Below are 23,696 nucleotides of genomic sequence, written 5' to 3' on the forward strand. Positions count from 1 at the left end.
CCATAGAAAAAGGGTGGCACCTATGGCAGGAGAGATGGCAACACACCGATAGAGGGTCAAAATCACAGCAGGCCTTGCTGGGACGTAACACTGTCAGGGAGTTTCTGGTTTGTTAAACACATGTTGAGGGGAACATCTGGGAGATTGCACTACATTCTAAATTATCCCTATCTAATCATTTAGATAGATTATATGTATTATATGTACTGGCCTGGTTTTGCCAAATTTCTTCTCAAAATTGAGTGTTAAATTGTGACCAAATGTGATACCTGTTTTTTTTGTCACTAAGGTATAAAGACTACAGAGAACCACCTTGGTCAAACACACCATATGAGCTATCCAGGGAATTCTGGGCAGTGCTGGCTGTCCGTCTGGCTTTTGTTATTGTTTTCCAGGTAGGTAATACATAAAGCAATTACTAGTAATGTTCTTATGAATTTATTTTATTGAATTATCACATACTTTTTAAAGAGAGGTGCTGAACTATGATTCTGACGTAGGGTCTGGTCAGAACAACCGACATATCATTATAACAGCCAACATAAAACATCACAGTTGAGTAGAACAACCAGAAATTGAGAAAATGATCACATAGTCCATGGACAGGAACTTACTTGTAGCTGAAAAGTAAAGTCAAGTCTACTCAAACTGGCAGTTCAAGGAGACAGGGAGAACATACAGGAACCTGATTGTTGTGAGGTGACTGATACCTCCTGTACCACTGTGCTGCCCTCCTATAAATCCCTAATGATAAACCTCTACTGAAGGTCTTCTGCAGTTTTCCATTTTCCAAAAATTAATACTTTTTTTTGTCCTTGAGTTGAAATAAAATCCCACTTTCTGGTGGAGTCTGTAACTGCTCTCCTGCAGCGTCTGGCACAAATGTTCTTATTTAACCACTTGGTATGCAGATACAGGGACGTGTTACAACAGTGGAGGTCTGCAGCCCCTCTCTACTTGTTGCACAGTTGAATATCAAACACTAGATAGACAAAAGTACTGAGACACCAACACATTACACCCACAGGAGTTGCTCAGCCATGGAAACTTACTGAATCTCCTGGTGCACAGTTTTGTGTTTGTGTTAGTGCCAGAGGAGCTTTGGAACGCTCCAGTTAATATGTTTGTCCATATAGTGTATAAGGAATTTTAGTATGGTTAGTCAAGGCCAAAACCATTGAAACATTTTGTCCTATCTCACTCTGCTCTCTTTTCTTTCCCTCACCCTCACGGGTTTTGAAAGATGGCTGCTGCTCCCTGAGCCTGGTTCTGCCAGAGGTTTCTTCCTGTTAAAAGATAGTTTTTCCTTCCTGCTGTCACTAACTGCTTGCTTATAGGGAGTTGTCTGATTGCTGGGGTTTTCTCTTTATTATAGTAGGATTCTTATCTTACACTATAAAGTGCCTTGGTGCTGTTGTAATTTGGCACAATATAAATAAAATTGAACTGAATTGATTTAAAATGAACTATATATGCCAAACGGTTGAAAATTTTAGAAAAACATAAAAGCATGTGACCTACGGGATGTTGGGGATTCAAACTGTGGAAGTTCTGAGATTATTTTTTTGTTTTTACCAGAAGAAAAATTGCTGAGTTGTCCCATTTCTTTCATTTCTTTCTGACAGAACGTTGTGATGCTCATGAATGACATTGTTGACTGGCTAATCCCAGACATCCCAAAAGATATCAGCCTGCAGATGCACAAGGAGAAGATTTTATTGGTAGAGCTGTTCATGAAAGAAGAGCAGGGCAAGAGCTATATCATTCACAGCAGCACTTCAACAGATGGAAAGGAAAACTGCAGCAAACACAACAACAGCAAAGTGGCGCCCCCACGCTCCCGACGGCATACCAACAGCACCAAAAGCTTCTAACAGCCATGCTAGCAGCTATGGCTAGTAGCTAGTAGCTATTAGTTTAATTGTTGTTAGCATGTCGAAGCTTGCTAGTAGTTCTCTCTCAGGACAGACTAAATTGTATGTTTTTCTTAATATTCTTAACATTCCAACAACTGGGACAGCAGTTGGCCAAAGAGATGTGAGAAAATTAAATCTGTGGCCAAATATGTTGCATGTTTTTGTTGAGCTGTGAAACTGTCACTCCATGTGTGTAGGGTTGCCAACCGTCCCTTAAAAAACGGAATCGTCCCGTATTTAGAAACAAAAGTACACGTCCGGTATTGAGCTGAAAAGGGACGCACTTTGTCCCGTAATACAGTGAGAATCAAAAGTAGTCTATAAGTTTTAATGTAATTAACGCTTTGTTTGAAAACATAATTCTCAGCCCCGCTCCTGCTTTGTGACCAATGAGCTGACAGCACACTTATGACAATTCGAGTATGACAATTCAGATTACCGCTCATCTCATTGGTTGAGGAAAGGTCGCTTGCGGAGAAAATACCGGAAGACAACAGATGACCACAACAAAAAGCATGGCCAACAGGGAATCAAACGCCGACACTGCGGTGCAAGTCTCAGACGACAGTACACCTGAAGCTGGGCAAACACTGTGCGATTTTCAAACTGCACGATTGGCTCGCATGGGTTATAAGTTCGTAGGTCACGATGCAGGGTCTCACACTATACCGCCCGATGCTCTGATGCGACCTGAGTCACACTGTGCCTCCATAAAATGAAGGTTATAACAGAAAATCTGTCGCTCGCTCTTCCTCTCTGTCTTTCACTCACACAGACACACACCACCATCAACTTTGCTAAATTGCTAATGAAAAACACTGATCAGGCAGCTGTGATTGAGCAGCAATGTAAATCCAACTATTTACACGGTTGTTGTGGTCGTGATAATTTGGTGATGCCACATCGAAAAGGCTCGGATGAGCTTTCCAAAGTTCTACAAGTTGTGCCTCCGTCGCTTGTGTCCAGATCACACGCTGCACAGCCGTGCTGCTCCGTCTTTTTCACCGACGTTTACGTGTTTGCGCGTGAGCAGTGTGAGCGGCTGCGGTGACACCCTCACGAGCGATTGATGATCGGGAGCTGGTCGTGAGGTGTTAATCGCTTCTCGTCACCCCACGTATACTACACGATGCACGATGAAGGCCAAAATCATCGTGCCACCAAATTGGTCGCACGACTAAAAAATCGGCTCAAAATGGGCCAAAAATCGCACAGTGTAAGCCCAGCATTAGACCAGCAATGTTTGTTCCTCTCAGAGAAAGAAAAAAAGGCTGCAAAAGTACAGGGAAGAATGGGAAAAGGAAAACACCTGGCTGGAAAAGTGCACGATAACACCTATAAAGTGCACTGCACTGTGTGCCGGCGCACTTTTTCCATAGGCATGCTTCTAATGGTGGGCACATGAAGAACATGATGGGGCGTGAAAGCTCGGGGAACCCTTAACCAATTTTTGTCCACCAGGCCACGGCAGAAGCAGATATGGTATGTAAACACTGGTTTGTTTGTTTTTAAACCCTCTGGTTAAGGTTAAAATGGGCATGTGCAGTGAATATCAGCGCTATGTGGCCAGAAGTGTGATAATATAATTTATTTTGTGTAATAAACAACTGCAAGGATAGATGATTACAACAAATAGATGAGTAATACATAAAAGTAATACATAGATGAATAATGATGATGAGTTATGATGCGTAATCATGGGAACAAGTGGGTTTACAAACGGGAGCAAAAGCTGAAATAATGCCTCTACTGAAGCCAAAAAACGGTTCACCACACTGGGAAGGGTGAAGACAACTGGGTCGCCTGACCACGAGGTGTCCCTTATTTATTTCTCAGGGAGTTGGCAACCCTACATGTGTGCACCCTCAAATGTATTTATGTGCTTAAGAATGTCTGATTGTGTACTCAAATTAATGACTTTGTAAATCAAAATGTAAAAGTGTATTCATTCTTACATGCATTACAGCTGAAATTTTTTATATAATCCTTTAAATACTCACAAATGTTAGAATATGCACAAAAATGATGACAAATTGTGTGCATAATTTTTTTTTTTACCAGCATACACATTAGAATCAGAAAATGTGAATTCAAAGAAATCAATATAGAAACTTCATTAAACTGACTAATCAAAATTTACAACCTGCTGTTAGAAAATAATAATAATAAGAGAAAACATTTTTAACTCGCTGTATGAAACAAAATTTAAATCCAGAATTGATTTTTTAAAATTCTCCTCACATGTGTCGTCTTGAATAACACAGGTCTGCAACCAAAAAACTGCACAGGATTTTTTGACTGTTTGTTATAGATTTTTACTCTCTGAAACTGGGAAAAATATTTTTAAAATTCCAAAAATCTGGTATCCTATACTTGAGTCAAAAAACCATATCCAATAACGATTTCTAAGAGCAAGAGAATAAAAAATGTGAGGAATTGAGAAGGGGGCGGATACTGTGAGTTCGCGGTGTGAGGAGCTCAGATGGTCCATGTCCCATTCTTCAAGACATCCCAACAGATTTATTTTGTTCAGTGGTAAGGAATCTCAGAAAAATTATGCAAAATTAGTTAATTGTTATAAAATATTGATTTTTTTCATTGCTGTTGTGATTTTTTTTTAATGTAAACTCCTCATGATTTGCAAAAACACTGTATGTGATGGAAATTGAGATCATTTTTAGATTCAGCACCCTAAAATATCATTTTTATTTTCTTTTGCAGACCTGTGTAATCAGGCCTCATCTTAAAGAAGACCTCACTCCAATGCAGTTCACTCTCAGACTGCCTTGTTTAGGATATGTAAACCTTTAAAGCCCAATTTGTGATTTTTATTATTTTAATTTTTTTGGAAAATTGAGTTTTTGAGGATCCTTGTGACAATTTCTTAAGAAATGAAATTTTAATTTGCATATATTTGTTTTCATTTTTCACTTATTTGTTACCTCCAGTTTTGGAGGTCTACACTGATTATGTAGAAGTCTCAAATTGTATGCATCATGTAAGATAAATTTGCCTTTAAAGGGTTGAAAGTTGAATGTATACACCACTCTGCATTTAATCATTACAGCATGCAATATCTGAAATTCTCCTGTTAGCAGCTGATTATGGCTCAGTAAATCTACTCTTTGATATTTGAAACTCAGAGCAAACAGGTTGCTTCAAAACTGTTTAAAAGAGGTACCGCTATACATTCGCTTCACCTACACTGGTCTTTGTTGCATTTTAATGGACAACTCCTCTATATAGCAACTTAAGTAAAACTATTAACCTGATTTTTTTTCTTCCTTTTAAAATCAAGTCTTTGGTAAAATGAACTGGTACTTACATAACACTTTTGTACTCAGTTTTAGCACTTTGTACATCTCATTCATCTATAAGCACAGGAGGATTTGGAAATGAGCCACTGAAGTTCCAATTAGTGGGCAACCTACTCTGCCACCTGAGTCAATCAATTTCTACAGTCAACAGGAGTTAAGAACTTTCCCAGAATCCAAATTTCTACCAAAGTCTCTAGCAATACTTGTGTCTTTAGTGCTCAGGACCTAGAGAGAAGGCAGATGGGTTGAGAAGTGTATTTTGAAAACATTCAGTTTCTTTGCATTATTAATCTAGAAGGAGCCATCAGAAGATAGGTACACTGGGGTCATGAAGGGATGGACATGGTCCGCCATAATACTCAAGTGGGCTGTGGTGTTAAAGATCATTTAAGGCGCTCAAAGTGTAGCACAGAAATACCCCCACATCATTACACCAGCAGCAGCCTGAACTGTTGATTTGGGATATTAGGTGAGATCAGTTTGTCGTGCTGTTTACATTAAATTCTGACACTACCATCTGAATGTTGCAGCAGAAATTCAGACTCAACCCAGGCAACGTTTTTCTGTTTTTCTGTTGTTCTGTTGTTCTGTTGTTCTGTTGTTCTGTTGTTCTGTTGTTCAGCTTGCAACTAAAAGCCTCAGTTTTTTTCTGTCTTTTGCTGATAGAAGCAGCAGTTGTTTTGCTGCTGTAGCTCATCAACATCAAGGTTTGACATGCTCTTCTGCATACCTTGGTTGCAATTTGGTTGAGTAGTTATTTGAATAACTGTTGCTATTCTATCAGCTCAAAGCAGTTTGGCTATTCTCCTCTGACCTCTTCTTTGACCAAAGAACTGCTGCTCACTGAATATTTTATGGTACTTTTTTGTACTATAAATTTGTTTGGGAAAATCCCAGCAGATTAATAGTTTCTGAAATACTCAGACTACCCTGTCTGGCAGAACCATCCATGTCTTGGCCAAAGTCACTTAAATCCCCTTTCTTCTACATTCTGATGCTTGGTTTGAACTTCAGCAGATCGTCTTGACCATGTCTACATGCCTAAATCCACTAAGCTGCTACCATGTGATCGACTGATCAGATATTCGATTTAATGAAAAGTTGAACAAGTGCACCTAGCAAAGTCGGACTTAGTCATAGGTGTAAGCATCACAGCAGTACCTGAGGATTGAATACAGAAGAATAACCCTTTTTTTGTCTTTTGCAGCACATAACCCCTTTTAAAATATGCTGCAGTAGTCTGAAAACTGATGAAAACCATGAATCAACATATGGGTATTACCTGTGGAAAGACTGATGTTGCAGAAGTGAAACAGAGCAAACAGAGGTTTCATTAGAGGCATAGCTAAGTATTTTGCAGTTTGGTACAATTTGCACACTCTGGGTGCACCGTCACTCACACCCCGTGCTGTCAGGGTTACCTGCAAGGGGTGGGAGGTGTTGTCTAATGGGGATGACAGCTCAGTGGCATCGTCTTGTCACTGAATCCTTCCACTGGGTCAAGAGGACATGCCAGAACAGAGCTGGCCTTCTTGATCAGCCTGTTCAGTTTCTTCCCTTACCCAGTGGAGATACTGCTGCCCCAGCAGAGAACACCATAAAAGATTACAGATGAGTCTGGCTGGAGTCCAGTTGTTCCAGTTGTTGGAGTCCTGAGGCCCCAGTCTCCAAGCTGTCGCTGATGACTACCAAGGTAAAATTTACGGGGTCTGGCAGTACGTTATTTGCTCGGGGCAACCCAGTCACAACTTGGGCATGTACATGTGGTGACCCACAGTTGGGAGCATTTAAAACAGTTTTTTCATCCAAATCCCAAAAGGTTGATTCTGTTAATCTGGATGTAGCATTTTCAGTGGAAGAAATGTTTCATCAAGTGACTTCCTCAGTATCAGCTGACTGCAGGTTCCCCCAACCTTATAAACATTACATTGCAATAGTAAAATGTACTGTTTATACAATTAAAGAAATTGTTACAACAGTAGGAGTGGGAAAATCTGCATTTTGGTACATGCTGAGAAAGAAAGAAAGCACTGGTGAATTCAGTAATGCAAAAAGACGTGGACGTCCACGGAACACAGTTGTGGTGGATGAAGCCATAAAACCTCTGACCCCTAAAAGCCATAAAAATGAACAACACTTTCCGGGAGGTAAGCATATCTACCATAAAGAGAAGATTGCATTAAAGTAAATACAGAGGATTCACTGCAAAGGGGAAGACACTCATAAGCCTCAAGAATAGAAAGCCTAGATTGGACTTTGCTAGAAACATCTAATAAAGCCAGCACAGTACTGGAAAAACATTCTTTGTACAGATGAAACCAAGATCAACCTCGACCAGAATGATGGCAAGAAAAATGTATGGAGAAGGTGTGGAACAGCTCACGATCCAAATCACATCATTTGTAAAACAGTGTGATGGTTTGAGCGTGTGGCACTGGGACACTAGTGTTTATTGATGATGTAACACAGGACAGAAGCAGCCGAATGACGTCTGAGGTGTTCAGAGACGTACTGTCTGCTCAAATCCAGCTACGTGCAGATGAACTGATGGGAGTCGTTTTAGAGCATTATGTCACCGGGTTGGTTGGTTGCGGCAAATAAACTTACATTAGTTAACGTCACTTTAAGGGGATTACATTTGTGCTGCCCCACTTGCTGCAACAATGAGTTTTATGTTAAGAAACTGAGGATATACTTCCACTTGCACGGTCTGTCTCTTTGGCAGTAATTGACTCCTCCTATTTGGCTAGCAGCACTGAAAATCCAGTTGTTAGCTGTAATGTCCGGCTTCGTAAAGCACTTTATAAATGAGGACAGTGTGGAGGAGAGCCTGTTTGAGTCACCAGACCGACAAGCTGCAGTCCGACACTCCAGCTTTGCCTCGCCAGGCCAGGTGTACTGTGTGCCCTTGCTGAAAACACTTTGAAATTTATTAATAAACTTCTGACGACAGATTCAGATTTGACTTCAAAACTGCTTGTCCTCACTTTAAAGCTTGTCCCTTCAGCAATTTCATCATAAATGCTATTTTTGAACAGTCTGAAGAAAATATCTGGCTCTGCTGGCGAAACACTAGAGAGCATTAGGTAAGAAAGCCACAACTTTTTTCTCCCAGCTTACTCCAGAATTCCTCTTTCTCTTCGGACATCCAACCTTTCGGCATGTGCACTGACAAGAACATAATAATAATGTTACCTTGTAATCTTGTAATAAATATTACAAATTAAACATTAGTCTTCTTAAGTCTTTGTACTGAGATGATCCCTTTTTCATTACTGTACATCTTTCACTTTAGATTCTGTCAAAACTGTGTTTTCTAAGACTGGAAGAGGCCATTTCTTCTTTTTTTGTGTTTGGCCATTGGGTAACTTGATCTTTCTCCAGCAGTGGTCAACCTCACACTTTCCACATATTCATAGTCTTGACACTATTACAGTCTTTTTAATAATTTTTAATGTACATCATTTGGATACTTTAAATCCTATCACTAACTATGCACTCTGAAAAGAAAAAGCTGTAAACTGGCTTATAAAAATCTATAGGTTTTCTGGTGTTGGCTGGCAGTAGTAATGGAATGGGTGACAAAACACCCAATCACCCACTTTTCAGTTATTTATTTGTAAAAAATGTTTGGAATCATGTATGATTTTCGTTCCACTTCTCACGTGTACACCACTTTGTGTTGGTCTTTCACGTGGAATTCCAATAAAATTGATTCATGTTTGTGGCTGTAATGTGACAAAATGGGGGGGGGGGGGGGGGGGGGGGGGGGCAAATACTTTTGCAAGCCACTGTATGTTGTCACAGAGTTTTCGACATATAAAAGGAAGAACAAGGTGTTTTCTTAAATGGTGCAACAGCAGCAGCACTCTAACACATGCTCAGTTACTCTCAAAAGAATAGTCAGGCAGGAGCTACTGTTTGACCAGCAGATCAGCCAACATGCCAGTGGAACTGAAAGGGAACATTTTAGTGACAGGGGCCAACAGAGGCCTTGGTTTGGAGCTGGTGAAACAGCTGGCAGAGACGACAGGACAAGAGGCTCACATCTATGCCTGCTCCAGAGAGCCTGAAGGAAGCAGAACTGAGGTGAGACTGTTACACATAAATGCTTCTTGTGGTTCTCACATCAACTGCTAGAGCAACCCTCACATGCACACATGTGAAGGTTGTCTGTGTATCATCTGTTCATTTCACTTATTTTACTTATATAGTGCCAAATCACAATAACAGTCACCTTAAGCGCCTTGTATGTTTTGTATTGCTTTGTATTGTAAATAAATTGTTATGTTGTTATTGTCAACATCTGCAGATAACTTTATCATAACATCATCTTGTAATTATGAGAATACAACATAAAAAAGTCATGAAAGTATGAAGAGGGGTCCATTTTCATTTTACAAGGCCTAAGCTAACCTAATAGTCCAAAAATAGTCAACAAATTTGGTATAAACATCTTTCATTTGGTTTCAAAGTGTGACGGTGTAGCACAGCTAACTCTACGGGGGTCTGGCTGCAAAACTTCTCTTGCAGGCTCCATTTTCAGCACAGAAGCAAAAGATGTAACAAAGCTGTTGAAGGCAACTTGATATGTCAGTTTTGATCGCTACGAAACAGTGAAAAGTGTACATGAGGTCTGCAACAAATCGGTGTGCATTAGTTGTGTTCTCAATTTAAGTGTTGCTGCATTCTCCAAGTTGTTCATTTATTTCCCTTCAGTCACAGATTGTTGGACAATACATTTGCTATTGACAGTTAACATGTCAACTGTACATACACGTTCTCCTTACACTGTTGCTTTAGAATCTGGAATTCCTGAGGACAAGCCTTAGATTTGTATGCACATCAATCATTTCTGTTGTGAGTCACTGGCTATATACGTGATTTCATGGAATAACAATATAAATATTTATATATATTCTTTCTGTTCCCTTCAGGCACTGAGACAGTTAACCACCCGACATCCTGGAAAGATCACTATAATCAAGCTAGGTAAAAACAATCCGCCGTCATTTAACTCTGCATACACTTCCAACCCCATTTCCAAATGTGTGCTGAAACATTTCCAATTATGACACTAAAACACTGGAGGCTCACAGACAGTGAATTTTGGAAGTGTTGCTGAGTCTATGCACTGATTTCCCAGAAAAAATGATAACTTAGTTATTAAAATCTGAGAACCTTTCCACTACGGGTGCACTCAGGTTTTTGATAGTGCCTTACTTTAATCTCACCAGGCCTCTCACATAATAATGGAAGTGTTGAAATATTCACTTGAGAATCTGAGATTCAAAGGCAAATACATACATAGAAATGAAACCTTTTTTTAAACTCATAATCTTCCACAGTTTTTTGACATTCAAAAGACCTTGGTCATTATGATGTGTATTTCTATGCATCTACCTGTAGATGTTGCAGATGAGGAAAGTATCTCAGCTGCTGTGCAGGCTGTGCAAGATCAGATCGGGGATGCTGGGTTGAATATCCTTATCAACAATGCTGGTATTAGGAAACCGGCCTTGTCAGGAGCATTATCTGCTACCAAGAAAAACGACATGATGGAGGTGTATGAAACCAATGTGGTCGGACCATTTACCATTGCAAAGGTTGGTTTGTTCTCTGCAGAGGTGGGAAGTACAAATACTTTGTTATGTAAGTAGAATTTTCAGGTATTTGTGCTTCATTTGAGTATTTCATTTTCTGAGAACATTGTACTTTCACTTCCCAGATTTTTACACAAACACCTCTACTTTTTACTCCTTACATTACATTTTTGAAACAGGCTCATTTCTTATGTTTAACATATTTGATGGGAGTTTCACATTTTTATTTCACATCTTTCATTTTATTTTAGTTTTTAAATGTGCTATAATTTCACACATGTAAACTATAAGTTTTGTACTTTCAGATGTTTCTTCCACTCCTGAAAAAAGCAGCACAGAGGGATTCTTCTGCAAAGGGCAGTGGTATGTATCTGTTCTTTCATGTTATGTTGAATGTAGGATACCATCACTGGGAAAAAACTCAGTGGAGTGAGTACATACTTATGGTTTCATGCTCCATCTCACTGCAACTGTGACTAGGTTATTTGGTCAGAAGGTCAGTGATTTGATCCCCATAACTTTGAATTATAAGCAGGCAAAATACTTAAGCCCAAATTTCCTGATGCATCCATCCACTTGTGATTGTGTGCATGGCAAGCAAAATTCAAAGGCACAAAATAATGTGTTGTAAATGTGTGAGTGGTACCCTGGCTTGGCAGTACAGGGGTCCATTTGAGCTTTCATATTGAAGTAATGGGATTAGCTTGCCTGATAAGAGTTAATATGAGATTATATTCAATTTACAAAAAGCTGAGTTGAAGATTTGCCTAGCTGCAAGTTATCCACCTCCCAAAGCCAGTTCAATTCAATTCAATTGCCAAATCACAACAATGGTTGCCTCAAGACACTTTATATTGTAAAGTAAGGACCCTACAATAATACAGAGAAAACTGAGAAAACCCCAACAATCAGACAACCCCTATGAGCAAGCACTTGCCGACAGTGGGAAGGAAAAACCAGGAAGAAACCTCCACCAGAACCAGGGTCAGGGAGCAGCGGCCAACCAATTGCTGCAACTGGTTGGAGGTGAGTGAAGGAAGACACGACAAAGACACCTTGTAGAAGAGAGACAGAGTAACGTTTAAATGGCGATTATTTTGTACCGGAATGGAAAAGTAAAGTGTGGAGAAGGAGAGAAACAGCTCATGATCTGAAGCATCCACGTCATCTATTAGCATAGTGGAGGGAGCATTATGGCATGGGCACGTACGGCTGCCAGTGGAAGTGGGTCATTGGTGTTTATTAATTATCTGACTGCTGATAGAAGCAGCAGGATGAACTGAGAGTACAGGGCTGCACTCTGCTCACATTCAGACTAATGCTGCAACACTGAGCAGACAGAGCTTCATAGTGCGATCCAAAAACCCAAGATTTGCTCAAAGCAAGGAAATTACATATTCTTCAATTGCCAATGAATGAAAGACATTAATACAACCATTATATCCATCCATCAAGCCACTCCGGATCTTCTGGGGGCACACACAGTTTGTCAGCAGAGAGGTGTAATCTCACCAGATCCTTTCCTGAATAGGACTAGAAAATACGACAGAATATGCAGAATTCTAGACACTTATACTTAAAGAAGAGCGGAGCGTTTTCTCTGCATTAATACATTTACAAAAGTAAATAGATTTGAATTCTTTCACAGGTGGATTGCATCACAGAACGTGTTGGTTGGTGCAGGTTCAGAGATGCAAACTATCCTCACACACAGTTCTTTTCGTTTCCCAGTCATGATGCTAACCTGTTTGTCCCACTTTGTGTCTCAGATGATAAAACTGCCTGCAGCTCAGCCATCATCAACATCTCCACGGCTATCTCATCCATAGAGAAATGTCCAGAGACCTTCTCAGCAGCACAGATGTATCCTTATAGAATAAGCAAGGTACTGTTAAAAAAGAATCAAATATCCTGACTTTCTTCCTAAACTTGTTTATTCTGTCTGTGCTTATATTTTAGAGTTTTTCTTTACTAACATTTTAATAAGTAACTGTGATTCAATGACATAGACCAGATTCAGTGAAAGGAGCTTGACACGCAGTAATTAAGGCATCATGTGGTTCAGTTGTTTGGCTTTAGACACCTGTATTGATTAATAATTAATAATAATTTCAATAAGTGTAATACTTATATGCTTGTATTAGGCTTAACAATAAAGAAATGTGCTCTTTCTCCTGTCATCAGGCAGCATTGAACATGCTGACTCGCTGTCAAGCCGAAGACTTCAAGACTCACAATATAGTGGTGACAGCCATACACCCAGGCTGGGTCCAAACTGAGATGGGAGGAGAAAACGTGATGAAAACTTTAAAATACTTTATTCAGTGAATACATTTAAACATTATGGTTTTCCTTTAAACAGCTTTCATATGAAACAATCACATTTGCTGAAACCCACCAAATCTCTGTTACAGATTCCAGAAAGTCCTTTTAGGTCAAACAAGTACTGTGCTTATGTAAAACCTTATATCGTACTTTTCACTAGACAAGCGTAATGTAAGTCCTAGCATTACATCACTGCTTGTACTAGCTTGGAGATTTATACATTTGGATGCATTATTGTAAGTTCAGGGTAAGTAAGAGCATAGTAATAAAAAGACAAACACAGCATGAAACACTCACCGATTCTGTTTTTTGATTTATTTTTGATAATCCAATTACATTTTACATAATATCAATGTTGATATGAGATGAAAGTGCTAACCACCACACCACGACCATCCTTTTCTCCAATAATGATCATTTAAATCTCTAATCTTGAAACTGCAAACACAAATAAACTTCATTTTTAGCGTTTAGCTTGTTAGCCTTCCCCATATTAGAAATCATAAAGCTTGTTCTGATCCAGCCGCTTCCTTTCCAGTGACTTTCTTCTTTTGTGTGTCTGTTGTCTCCCACAGGCTCCTTTGACCACCGTGGACAGCGTACTTGGCATGCTTAGTGTGATATCGTCACTTAGCAACAAAGACAGAGGGATGCTTCTGGACTGGCAGGGCAACACCATCCCCTGGTAGCCGTCATGTCAAAACCAGGCTAATAGACAATGTTTTCAGGTTAAAATTCAAATGAGAAAAAGCATACACGAATATAAAGATAATAAAACATTGAGGAGGAGATTTTTTTAAGCTCATTTTATTCTTTTCTTTTTTTTAACATGTACTAGAAGCTTTCTGCAAACTGAACTGCTGGCCACGGTTCACCAGAGGAAATTAAATGACTTCACGATCTATAATCTGGCCATGCTTAGAAATTTGTCTGTTTTCATTGCGGGGAGACAATAATTTCCTACAGAGGAATAAAATTTAATCTGAAATTTCAGACAGTATTATATGTAAAGATTCATTAATCATATTAACATCTCTATAAGCATTTCAGCCAGTAAGCAGTTTATAGTTTGGAGGTGGCATAGAAATGATGGTATACAGAGAAAATTAGCACTGGAATGAACAACATTTGAACTTCAGATGGTTGTTAAGGCGTCTGTGTTGTCTTTCACAAAGGCTGTGGCTTCCAAATGCTCTGTAGTAACAGATATTATTAAAAACATGAGTGCTAACAGGGAAATAATTTTACTCTACATGTTTGCTTCTGTAATAAAGTGATAAACCGGTTTTGTTCCCAACCTGTCACATTCCCATTAGTCTTTCTTGAATGTCATAAAAATATAACGAGACAGTTTTCCTTTAACCTTAAAAAAAAAATCTACTAATTTTCTCTTGCCGAGAGAGAAATCTGATAGCTGACCACGTGTAGCAGACTGAGACCTTTGACGTTTATACATAGAACTGAGATCATCTTTGGTTATTAGGAAATTATGGCAAAACAGACACCTGTGCAAACTGCCTGCATTTTCTCAGGTAATTCCAGTAGTGAGTCTGACACTACGTATCATTTTCAACTATTTAATAAAAAATACACAATATGACGAGACCAGAGAAAAGGAAATGCAGGTTTAATTGCATTTGCTGTCTTTAAACTCTTTCATTCCTTTTAACTTTTACATGCCTATTAAAAAATACATACAGTTTTCAAAAATAAAATAAAATTAAAATAAACATCTTAGATGGCGTGGAAATAATCGCATCTGCAGTCCCGCACCTGCACGGCTATGTCGGCATGTTTTGGCAGCAGCGTTGTGTGCTCGGCGGGAACTGAATGCAGAGTGGACAACTCAGCGAGCCTCAGACGGCTCAGAGACACACGCGCGTGCTCCTGTGTGGGTTTTGGAAAGTTTGCCTGTATTGGGGATGGAAAAGCATTCCGACATTCGACAACACAGAGTCATACATATCATCTGCAATTTACACATCCATAACAATAATTATATTAGGATCGAGAATCAGAGCCATATTACATTTTAATTATACGGTATAGCAATATGACAGTTACTGATGTTCTGTCTAAAAACTACAGTTATGTTCCCATCTTTTCTTACGTGTATGCACTGCAAGTGCTATAGTCTTCTTTTTTCTGATTTTCTGAATACATAGGTAACTTAAATATTTACACTGATTATTTTACAGCCTATGGCCCAGCCCACTGACAAGAAAATGTTTTTTTTTTTCAATTTGTCTAGAATAAAAAGTGCAGAGTGGAAATGGGATGAAATGGTCCCAGTGAAAGGCAGCACAGGGAGGAAGCGAAGGATGGGAGTAAAACTGGTGCTCCCGGTCCGAAACAGGGTCCCAGACCCCAAGGACAGGATCACTCAGGATTTCCATGCATGCCAGGACTGTAAGAGATAGCAAGCCTCATCCTGTAGAGGCACACGGGACTCCTCACACACCTGAAGGGTGTTCAGGGTTTTGTGCAGCACTTTGTGATCCAGCAAACTCCAGGTTCTCCTAGTTAGTGCTGTATGGGGTACAGAGGGTTGTCTGCCCAGTGTTACTGGGAAGATTCGCTGCTCCGAGGTTCTGGAATATTTCAGTCACTGTTTGGTTTGTTTTCCTCCTCCCCCTCTGCCTCTACATCACTAAGAGCTGTCCCAGAACCATCCTTAAATGCTGAGTACACCCTGCAAGCTCCCTCACCTTCTCTGTCATCTCTCTGGAGGCTCCAGGTGAAGGATACTGAAGCGCTGCTGTCTTGGTACTGATCACAATGTCTTTGAGTTTTTCACAGAGGGTGTTGCTGCTTTGGGCTACCCGTGCCCTCACTTCTGGAGATTTGGCCTGGCGTGACAGCGTGTCACCAATGAAGACCAGCTTGTGTGCGCTGAGAATGACAAACTTGCTGTGTGCCACAAAGATCTTTGGTGGCTGGTTGGAGTTGACCGCAGTAAAAAAGGCATCGATGGCATTTGTCACCGTGGTGACGTTCTGCTCGCATTGCTCTTGATAGAAGAGAATAAGCTGACGGTCACCGTGGCACAACTTGGAGGAGGCGGGGCCTCCAGAGCCGTTCTGGGCCAGGTAGTTTGCCAGAGAGTTGTGTGCGGATGGAACCCAACCGGTCATGTCGTTGTTGATTGGCCGGCTGACCTCCTGCTCCAAACGCTCAAACTGTTTAATCTGGAAGATGATAAAGAATAAAGACACAGTTAATAATAGAATATGCAACGACAACAAGTTAGAATTTCTTTTAGTTGTTTTAAATTGTTTAACAAAAGTCCTCTCTGAGATTTGTGCCTGTTCTGTTAATACTGACCTACTAAATACTAAAGCTCTGGGTTGCACAAAACACTAAGCCACCAAACTCTGACAGATTTTACTTTCTAGAAAAGCTGCCACTAAAAACTTGTACTGTTTTCTATTTCAGCAAGCAGCAGCTAAAAGTGAAAAATCATATGTTGGCCAACACTGCTGGCTGCTGGAGCACCAAACAGTCCTGCTCAGTTAGGGCCTTTCTGTCTGACATTTGCTCTGCATTTTCACGGTCCTCCGTAACTCTGGCTTACAAATCAGGGAGGTTAGATTAACTGATGAGTCTAAATTGCAGGCAGAGAGTGCACAGAGTATAATAAATAATGAATAATTAAATGAATGTGGGCTGTAGTGTACACAATTTGGAGCAATGGCGTTTGCTCTGAAATCTGGGTTGTGTTCGAAGCTTGTCGGTTTCCTTTGTTCATTGTTGCCATGTGAAAGTTCGCACTCTGCATACGTGTAACCTCCAGTGGGTCACTTGTAGTGATGAATCCAAATCCAAATCAAAAGAATTTTATACACAGTTCAAAACTTTGTAACAAATGTACTGTGTGTGTGTGTGTGTGTGTGTGTGTGTGTGTGTGTGTGTGTGTGTGTGTGTGTGTGTGTGTGTGTGTGTGTGTGAGAGAGCTGGTGTTGGAGGTCATTTATCCCTCAGTTATTAAGAACCACTGAAGCAGTTTACTTGTTTACTGTTATTTGGTCTGCCTTTGTCAAAGAAATGTAAGAACCAGTAAGGTACAGTAAAGGTAGAGGTGTAGTGTAGGAGACAGGAGGCAGCTTGCAAGGAGAAGCAGATGGTCCACCGAAGCTCGGTGTTTTGATCCTCAGCTCCTCCAGTGTCCTCACACTGAGGTGTCCAACAGACACGTACCTGCTGCTGCTCCAGCTGTGTCTTATTGTTTCGGATAATGTTGCCTTTCTCCAGCAGCTGTCGTTGGTTCTTCTCAAACTCTTCCTTTCCCTGACAGATCAGCGTATAGACACACAGTTAGTACACTACATGTACACCCACCCACACACACCACTCAATCTAAAACATGTCTTTGTTTAGTCTTGCTAAAATACTTGTCAGAGACTTCTTTGATTAGAAAAAGTGTAGCACAGTCTTACAGCCTCACTTGTAATGTTTTCACTGTTTAATGAGTATTTGGTATTTTTTCCAGAAGTGTTGTTTCAAACAATGTGACATACCATAGTAAACACAGTAAAGAATAATTCTTAAGTCATGGCTGTGTAAGTGGTCAGAACCAAAGTGTGATCAATTCAATTCAGTTTTATTTATACAGCACCAAATCACATCTGTTGCCTCTACCCACTTTATATTGTAAGGTAAAGACCCTACAGTAATACATAAAGAATCCCAACAATCAGTCAACCCCCTGTGAGCAAACACTTGGCGACAGTGAAGGAAAAACTCCCTACTAACAGGAAGAAACCTCCACCAGAACTGGGCTCAGGGAGAGGTAGGAATCTGCCATGAGCCCAGTTCTCTCTCTGGTGGAGAGACAGTGCTAACGACTGCACCACTGTGACTCCCATAAACCACAGAGCGTTTTAGGAAATGGAGAGCAGCTGCTCACAGAAAACGCAGATTCATTCACACGCTTGTACCAGTTAAAGCTGCAATTACAGAGGAGACTTTCTCTATTTTTTTACACAGACCTTGATGTGACATTTCGTTTCTGCAGGGAAACACTCATAACTCATAGCAAGGCTTCATGTGATGGTCTTGGACATGCAGGGGGTTTTAGGAATTAAGTGCAGCAAACATTAAGTCCCTGTAGTCAAACAGACAAGTTTAAAGACCAAACAATGATTGAAACCATTATGGCCGAGTGACTGGACCTGACGACTACTGAAACAGTAAGTCTCTTGGGACACTCCTAGCCAGCAGTAGTGAGTAGCTGCTGTAGAAGCAGGAAAAATGGTGAACTGATATAATTCTGCTTATGTTATTTATATACGTAGGCTGTCACTGACTGGCACTCCATTCTAACTTCTCTACCACCAGCCTCCTATAACTGAATCATTGGCAGATGCTTCAGATGTATCTCAGCTCTGTGGAGCTTTGGGAGCTCTGGTACAACCAGTGCCAAATCTGAGTGGATTTTCTAAATGTGCTAATGTAAACATACAGTCACACTGCCAAGCTAAGATGTGATTCCTGTTATTGTAAAGGGCTCAAATCTGTTTCTGTGTGTACCTGCAGATGTACGTAGTCATAGTCCTCCATCCATCCTTCCTCTGTGGTCTCATATGGTCTCTCCACACCCTCCTCTTCTTCTGCAGCAGTAAACTTTGGTGGGGAGGGAAGGGGCCGTGACTGAATGTTCACTTTCTCCCCTCCTTGATAGCTTCCACTTCCAGATCCTGTTGTGTGACCACTAAGCTCCCCTGGGATAGGAGGAAGAGGCATTTGCTGCTGGCGAGTGGTCTTTTTAAAGAGCAGTGAAGCGTTGCCATGGAGAAAAGAAGCAAGCTGCTTGGCATCGTCAGGGATACCTCGCGCCGTCATGATCAGTCGATCTAAGTCATCCCCTCCTGGCGGTGGTGCTGTGAGTGCTGCGTGTGACCAAGAAATAGCATCTAAGCTCTGACTATGTCGAATCAAATTCTGGAAGATCTCCTCCATTTTCCCGACCTGGCGGCCCAGTTTGGCCTGCAGTGAGCGGTCTGTGGCCTGGGCAGCATTCGCCACGGCGCCTCGGGCAAATTCTAAGAAATCTCGGACAGTGGTACGCACCCTGTCGGCAGCCTGATGAATGGCTGGGAGGTTTCCTTCAAGATGAGCCGGGCTTCTCCAGTTGCCTGTGATGAATGACATCATGAAGGAAACACTGGACTCAACAGCTTGTTGAAGACGAGACAGACGTTCCATGGCCTGATCCATTTCCAAGACCAGGGGTTTCCCTGGAATGGAGCCAGGAGCAGGAAGCGAGGTGGTGTCACGGACAGGAACCATATCTAATGAAGAAGCAGAGTGATTGCTCCTTGTGCTTCCTGTGCTTGAGGCAGACAGCCGCTTGAAAGACATGGACAGCTCTTCACTGGCTGACTGGGCATCACGTACAACCTGCAAAACGCATTAGCGTAGCATTAGAATAAAAATGTCACCCATTTCCTGATTGTGTGCTAAGCTAACTGTGTTAGTTTCATCAGTAAAACAATCATGCATTGATGGTCTTATTATTTTTACAAGGAAACAAGACTAAATAAATAGATAAATAAAACAATACATACAAGTTATTACAGAGAGAATAAAAGGAGTAATAAACAGAAAATTATTTGCAAATGACTGAGGAGTAGGAAAAAAAATCAACCCATCCACAGTTAAACTGACAAAACCAGCAGGCCTGCAAAGCAGCCCTTCATTAGAAACCACGAGCAATGCCAGACAGCAGAGACGCTAGCTGAACAGCAGTCACAGCTTGGATTAAACAGCAGCTTTTAATAACGGCTGGATTTACTGCCAAGAGTGGAGTGTATTATTCGTTTAATCTGATGGCATCTTAAGTGTAGGCTTCATGCATGAATGTGCAGCCGTGGCACGACTTATAATGGCAGCCTTAATAAGTCCGACCTAGTCACATCACATTATAGGCATGCAACATATGACTACATGTCTTTTATACATCTTTGGGTTACTTAGCTCGTTGAAATTGTTATCAACTTGGCTCTACAACTTCACATTGATTCTAGACTAAAATGAATAAACGATAACTGAAACACTATTTTGTGTTAAGCCTTCAATGAAGACTGTTTTCAGGTCAGGTTAACCTCTTAAGCCCCAACGCCCCCTGATACGGGGGCGTTGGGGCAGTAGATCAGGTAGGCTTGGGGCTTAAGAGGTTAATACACTACTAATGTCTAAACTCCTGGGTTTGTACACAATGTTGAGCTTCTTGGTGAGATAAACCTGAGTTTATCATAACTGCAACATCATACAGCAGCTGGAGCCGTTCATTTTCATTTTAAAAGTAAGACAGCGCGCGCGCGCGTGCGTGTGTGTGTGTGTGTGTGTGTGTGTGTGTGTGTGTGTGTGTGTGTGAGTGTATCGCTGCATTCACACAGCTACTTATAGGATGCAGCCTTTTGAATTATTAAAGTAGTTATTAAAATAACCACAAGTTCAACCTCATATATTATACACCACTTAACATACTGTCCAACGAAGCATGTGATTAATATCACACAAGCACAGCGGCTCTGTCTGTCACTGTTGTGGGTCTGCATGAATAAAGCTGTCGAGACCATTAACTGAAGAGTGAGCTCCTGTGTGTCTGAATAGCACAACAGCATCACATTGCCAGAGTCACAAAGCCAGCAGTGCTCTCTGCATAGCAATGACGATGATGATGATGATGATGGAACATCTTACACAAACTTGATTTCATGCGATTAAACAAGCCGGCCCTGTAGCTGTCATACCTGTGGGGGCACGTCATAGACGTTCTGCTCAGCCCTCTCCCCCGTCTCCTCTCGTTCCCGGGGGAAGTCATAGACATCCTGGCCAACACGCAGTACGGCTGGGATGTCATAGATCTGCTGAGGGGCCTGACTGGCCCCACTCCTGTCCCTATGATAATGCTTATCAGTCAGGATTGGAGGCGGGACATCATACACATCCTCTGGAATTGGCGGTTCGTCATCATTGCTGCTGAGGTTGTTGTGTAAGTACGGGCCCGGAGTGATGGGGACTTGGGGCTTTAGTTTGGCAAAATGAGGTGGCACATCATACGTCTCCTCTCTGATTGGTTGAACATCACTGACATCCTTACTCACTGACGGGGGGAAGTCATAAACCTGAAGAGACAGAGAAGTCTTGTAACTTTATCTTATAAAGATCTCATTAAGACAAGTGTCATATTTATTATTATAATGTGTGCATAAAACTGCTGTTATCTCTTCCTTGCACTGATTAGTGTTAATCACACTTTTAAACAGATTTAATTAAAAAGATTTAATTAATCAAGTGTAATGGTATGTGCGACGTGGTGCATGATTTCATATAGTAATATGAACACATTTTAGGCACTTTGAGGAAAGTACTTTAAAAAATAACGAAGCGAATAATGTTTAACAAATAGCTTTCAACAAACTGCAGTTTTAAAAAAATTCTATCGATATGATCAATAATTGAAGCGAGTCTTTAAAGTCTTCAAAATCCACAAGTTGTCTTTTGAACGTGCACAGAGCTTCTCGTGGCTCTTCTGCAGGTTTAGGCTGCCTCCATGCTTTCTGCATGTTCCTGTAATCCCAGAAACAGACCATTACTGACAGCAGGGCCTGCGTCTTCATGTATGGATTCATGTTTTAGATCAGATCAGATCAGATGGCTGACAATTTGGCCTGATCCTGGCATCCTCAGGACTAATTTTATCCACTATAAACATGGTTAAGTGGCAGACCTGCAGTTGGTGTGAAGATTCAAATTCAAATTTTATTTGTCACACACACACACAACCATACGCAGTATGACATGGGGGTGAAATAATAATAATAAGATAATAATAAGAGCATTTAAAGTGGTGAGAATATCGCATGATCATCATGACCCTGACATCTTACTTTTAGAGATGCAGCTCTTCAGTCAGGAGGCGGTAATTTACATTTTATTAGCTTCCATATTAGAAACAAATTAAAGATGTTTTAACAGGATACCTTTGATTGCTACTCATGCTTGTTTGCACACTTTTTTTATTACTGTGTTTTTGGGTGCTCTGTTTTTGCTTCTTCGTTGTAAGGTTTACACAGCCACCTGCTAACAGCTGCACCCGGGCAGACAGCAACACTCTTCAAACTGTGAGCAGTCAAGCTGGAAAGTATGCAGAATGCTGTGATTAACAGCATTCTGCATACTTTCAAATGAACAGAAGAAGGCTTCTGGTACAAGTGTGCTCATGTCAGCCGCACTCCTCAAACTAATCTAGTACCAACTAGTTCCATTGTTACCTGTGGTGCAATATGGAATAAAGGTCAGCACAGTTAAAATACATTTTGGAGAATGTGAGTCAAAGAGCCAACAGAACACAGAAGACAATGAGTTACACTGGTAACAATTTATGAATTTCTTTTTAAAAAAGAAAAGAATTCTCTGAACCCAGTGCCGTAAAAACATTTATAGAATCAATCACTGTTTTAGCAAAACTGAACTATTTTCATTTGCTGATTTGCCTACTCAGTGACACACTGACGTCATTTCCTAAACAAATCGTAACTCAAAATCAGTTACTCTTGTTGCTAGTGGGAAATCTGTGCCACTCAGTTTGATATCCATCAAAAGATGAGTTGAAAAGGTTATGTTTTAAATATTACAGGTTTTATCTGTTATTTACCGTATTATGTTTTAAAGGTTATCAAACTACCAAAATTATTTCCCTGTCGATGCAATGGGGGTACATTTCCAAAGATTATGTCATATCTTATGACATACACACACACAAACACAGCATCAAACAATTACAGAAATACAGTAAGATGGTTATATTACATAACTCCCAAATCAAAATCCTTACCATCTGCTGTGGGTTCTTCTCACTGCTTGCAGGGGTGTCATATATATCTTGACCACCAGAGGGACCCTTCATCACCATGGGAGGAGTGTCATACACCTAAACATTTAGAAGCGACAGACATAATTATTATATAAATAAATAGCATCATAATTACTTATAGTTCTTGCAGACTGAGCTGAGCTCATTTCAAAGCAAGAGAATGTAACTGTTTGCAGTTTGAAGCTGTGGTGTGAAGGAAGCCACTGAAAAAGTTACTCATGAGTTTGTTGAGGCAAAGAAATCCATTAATGGAAAGTCAGTCACCTCATTTCAGCCAAACAGAGAAACTTTTCTGTTACTGAAGACAAAAATGAAGAGACCCACACACAACAGCAATTAAAGACAGCTGCAGCTAAAGACCTAGCAGAGCATTTAAGGGCGGGAATTTGCTCATGTCCATCAGTTCCATCAGGAGTTTGACCAGTTACTACGGAGTCCGTGGAAACCAAATGAATGTCCAGCCAAACCAGTGAGTAATACAACAGTATTACTGTTGTAGTAGTACTGCTAACAAAATAATGACCTGCTAGGAATAAAGGAGTAAACTCTGTGCATTGGAATTTCTATATACTGACTTATAGTGTGTGTGTGTGTGTGTGTGTGTGTGTGTGTGTGTGTGTGTGTGTGTGTGTGTGTGTGTGTGTGTTTAATTCCA

At 40.6% G+C, this 23,696-nt stretch overlaps 3 protein-coding genes across 5 annotated transcripts in view; 2 read left to right on the top strand and 1 right to left on the bottom strand.

Moving 5' to 3' along the window:
• LOC102798383 (anoctamin-1-like) overlaps window positions 1–5,781 on the top strand; it is a 38,551-nt gene extending 32,770 nt beyond the window's left edge. The window contains exons 23-24 of the mRNA XM_087843368.1: window positions 290–395; window positions 1,626–5,781. Coding sequence (XP_087699494.1) covers window positions 290–395; window positions 1,626–1,874 — 355 coding nt within the window. The 3' untranslated portion in view covers window positions 1,875–5,781. The remainder of the gene's footprint in view (window positions 1–289; window positions 396–1,625) is intronic.
• A 3,260-nt stretch (window positions 5,782–9,041) lies between these two features.
• Window positions 9,042–14,447, top strand: zgc:158868. The gene is made up of 7 exons (XM_006782272.3): window positions 9,042–9,322; window positions 10,171–10,225; window positions 10,643–10,839; window positions 11,142–11,199; window positions 12,606–12,721; window positions 13,021–13,131; window positions 13,737–14,447. Exons 1-7 carry the CDS (start codon window positions 9,176–9,178, stop codon window positions 13,848–13,850), a joined length of 798 nt encoding a protein of 265 aa, XP_006782335.1. The 5' UTR covers window positions 9,042–9,175; the 3' UTR covers window positions 13,851–14,447.
• The window catches only part of bcar1 (BCAR1 scaffold protein, Cas family member), a 46,932-nt gene continuing 36,431 nt past the window's right edge, over window positions 13,196–23,696 (bottom strand). For all 3 annotated transcript variants that reach the window (XM_006782270.3, XM_006782271.3, XM_087843369.1), the window contains exons 4-8: window positions 23,003–23,098; window positions 20,916–21,290; window positions 18,691–19,560; window positions 17,359–17,448; window positions 13,196–16,349 (exon numbers count right to left, since the gene is read on the bottom strand). In XM_006782270.3, the coding sequence (XP_006782333.1) occupies window positions 15,804–16,349; window positions 17,359–17,448; window positions 18,691–19,560; window positions 20,916–21,290; window positions 23,003–23,098 (1,977 nt within the window). In that variant the 3' untranslated portion in view covers window positions 13,196–15,803. The remainder of the gene's footprint in view (window positions 16,350–17,358; window positions 17,449–18,690; window positions 19,561–20,915; window positions 21,291–23,002; window positions 23,099–23,696) is intronic.

This window comes from Neolamprologus brichardi, chromosome 7 (genome assembly GCF_056152115.1).
Source record: "Neolamprologus brichardi isolate AB-2024 chromosome 7, ASM5615211v1, whole genome shotgun sequence".
NCBI lineage: Eukaryota > Metazoa > Chordata > Actinopteri > Cichliformes > Cichlidae > Neolamprologus > Neolamprologus brichardi.

Excerpts from the sequence above, each read along its gene's own strand:
- zgc:158868 (XM_006782272.3), top strand. The coding sequence starts at position 9,176 with ATGCCAGTGGAACTGAAAGGGAACATTTTAGTGACAGGGGCCAACAGA. Across the intron at positions 10,226-10,642 it reads GATCACTATAATCAAGCTAG|ATGTTGCAGATGAGGAAAGT; the intron begins GTAAAAACAATC and ends ATCTACCTGTAG. Across the intron at positions 10,840-11,141 it reads GACCATTTACCATTGCAAAG|ATGTTTCTTCCACTCCTGAA; the intron begins GTTGGTTTGTTC and ends TTGTACTTTCAG.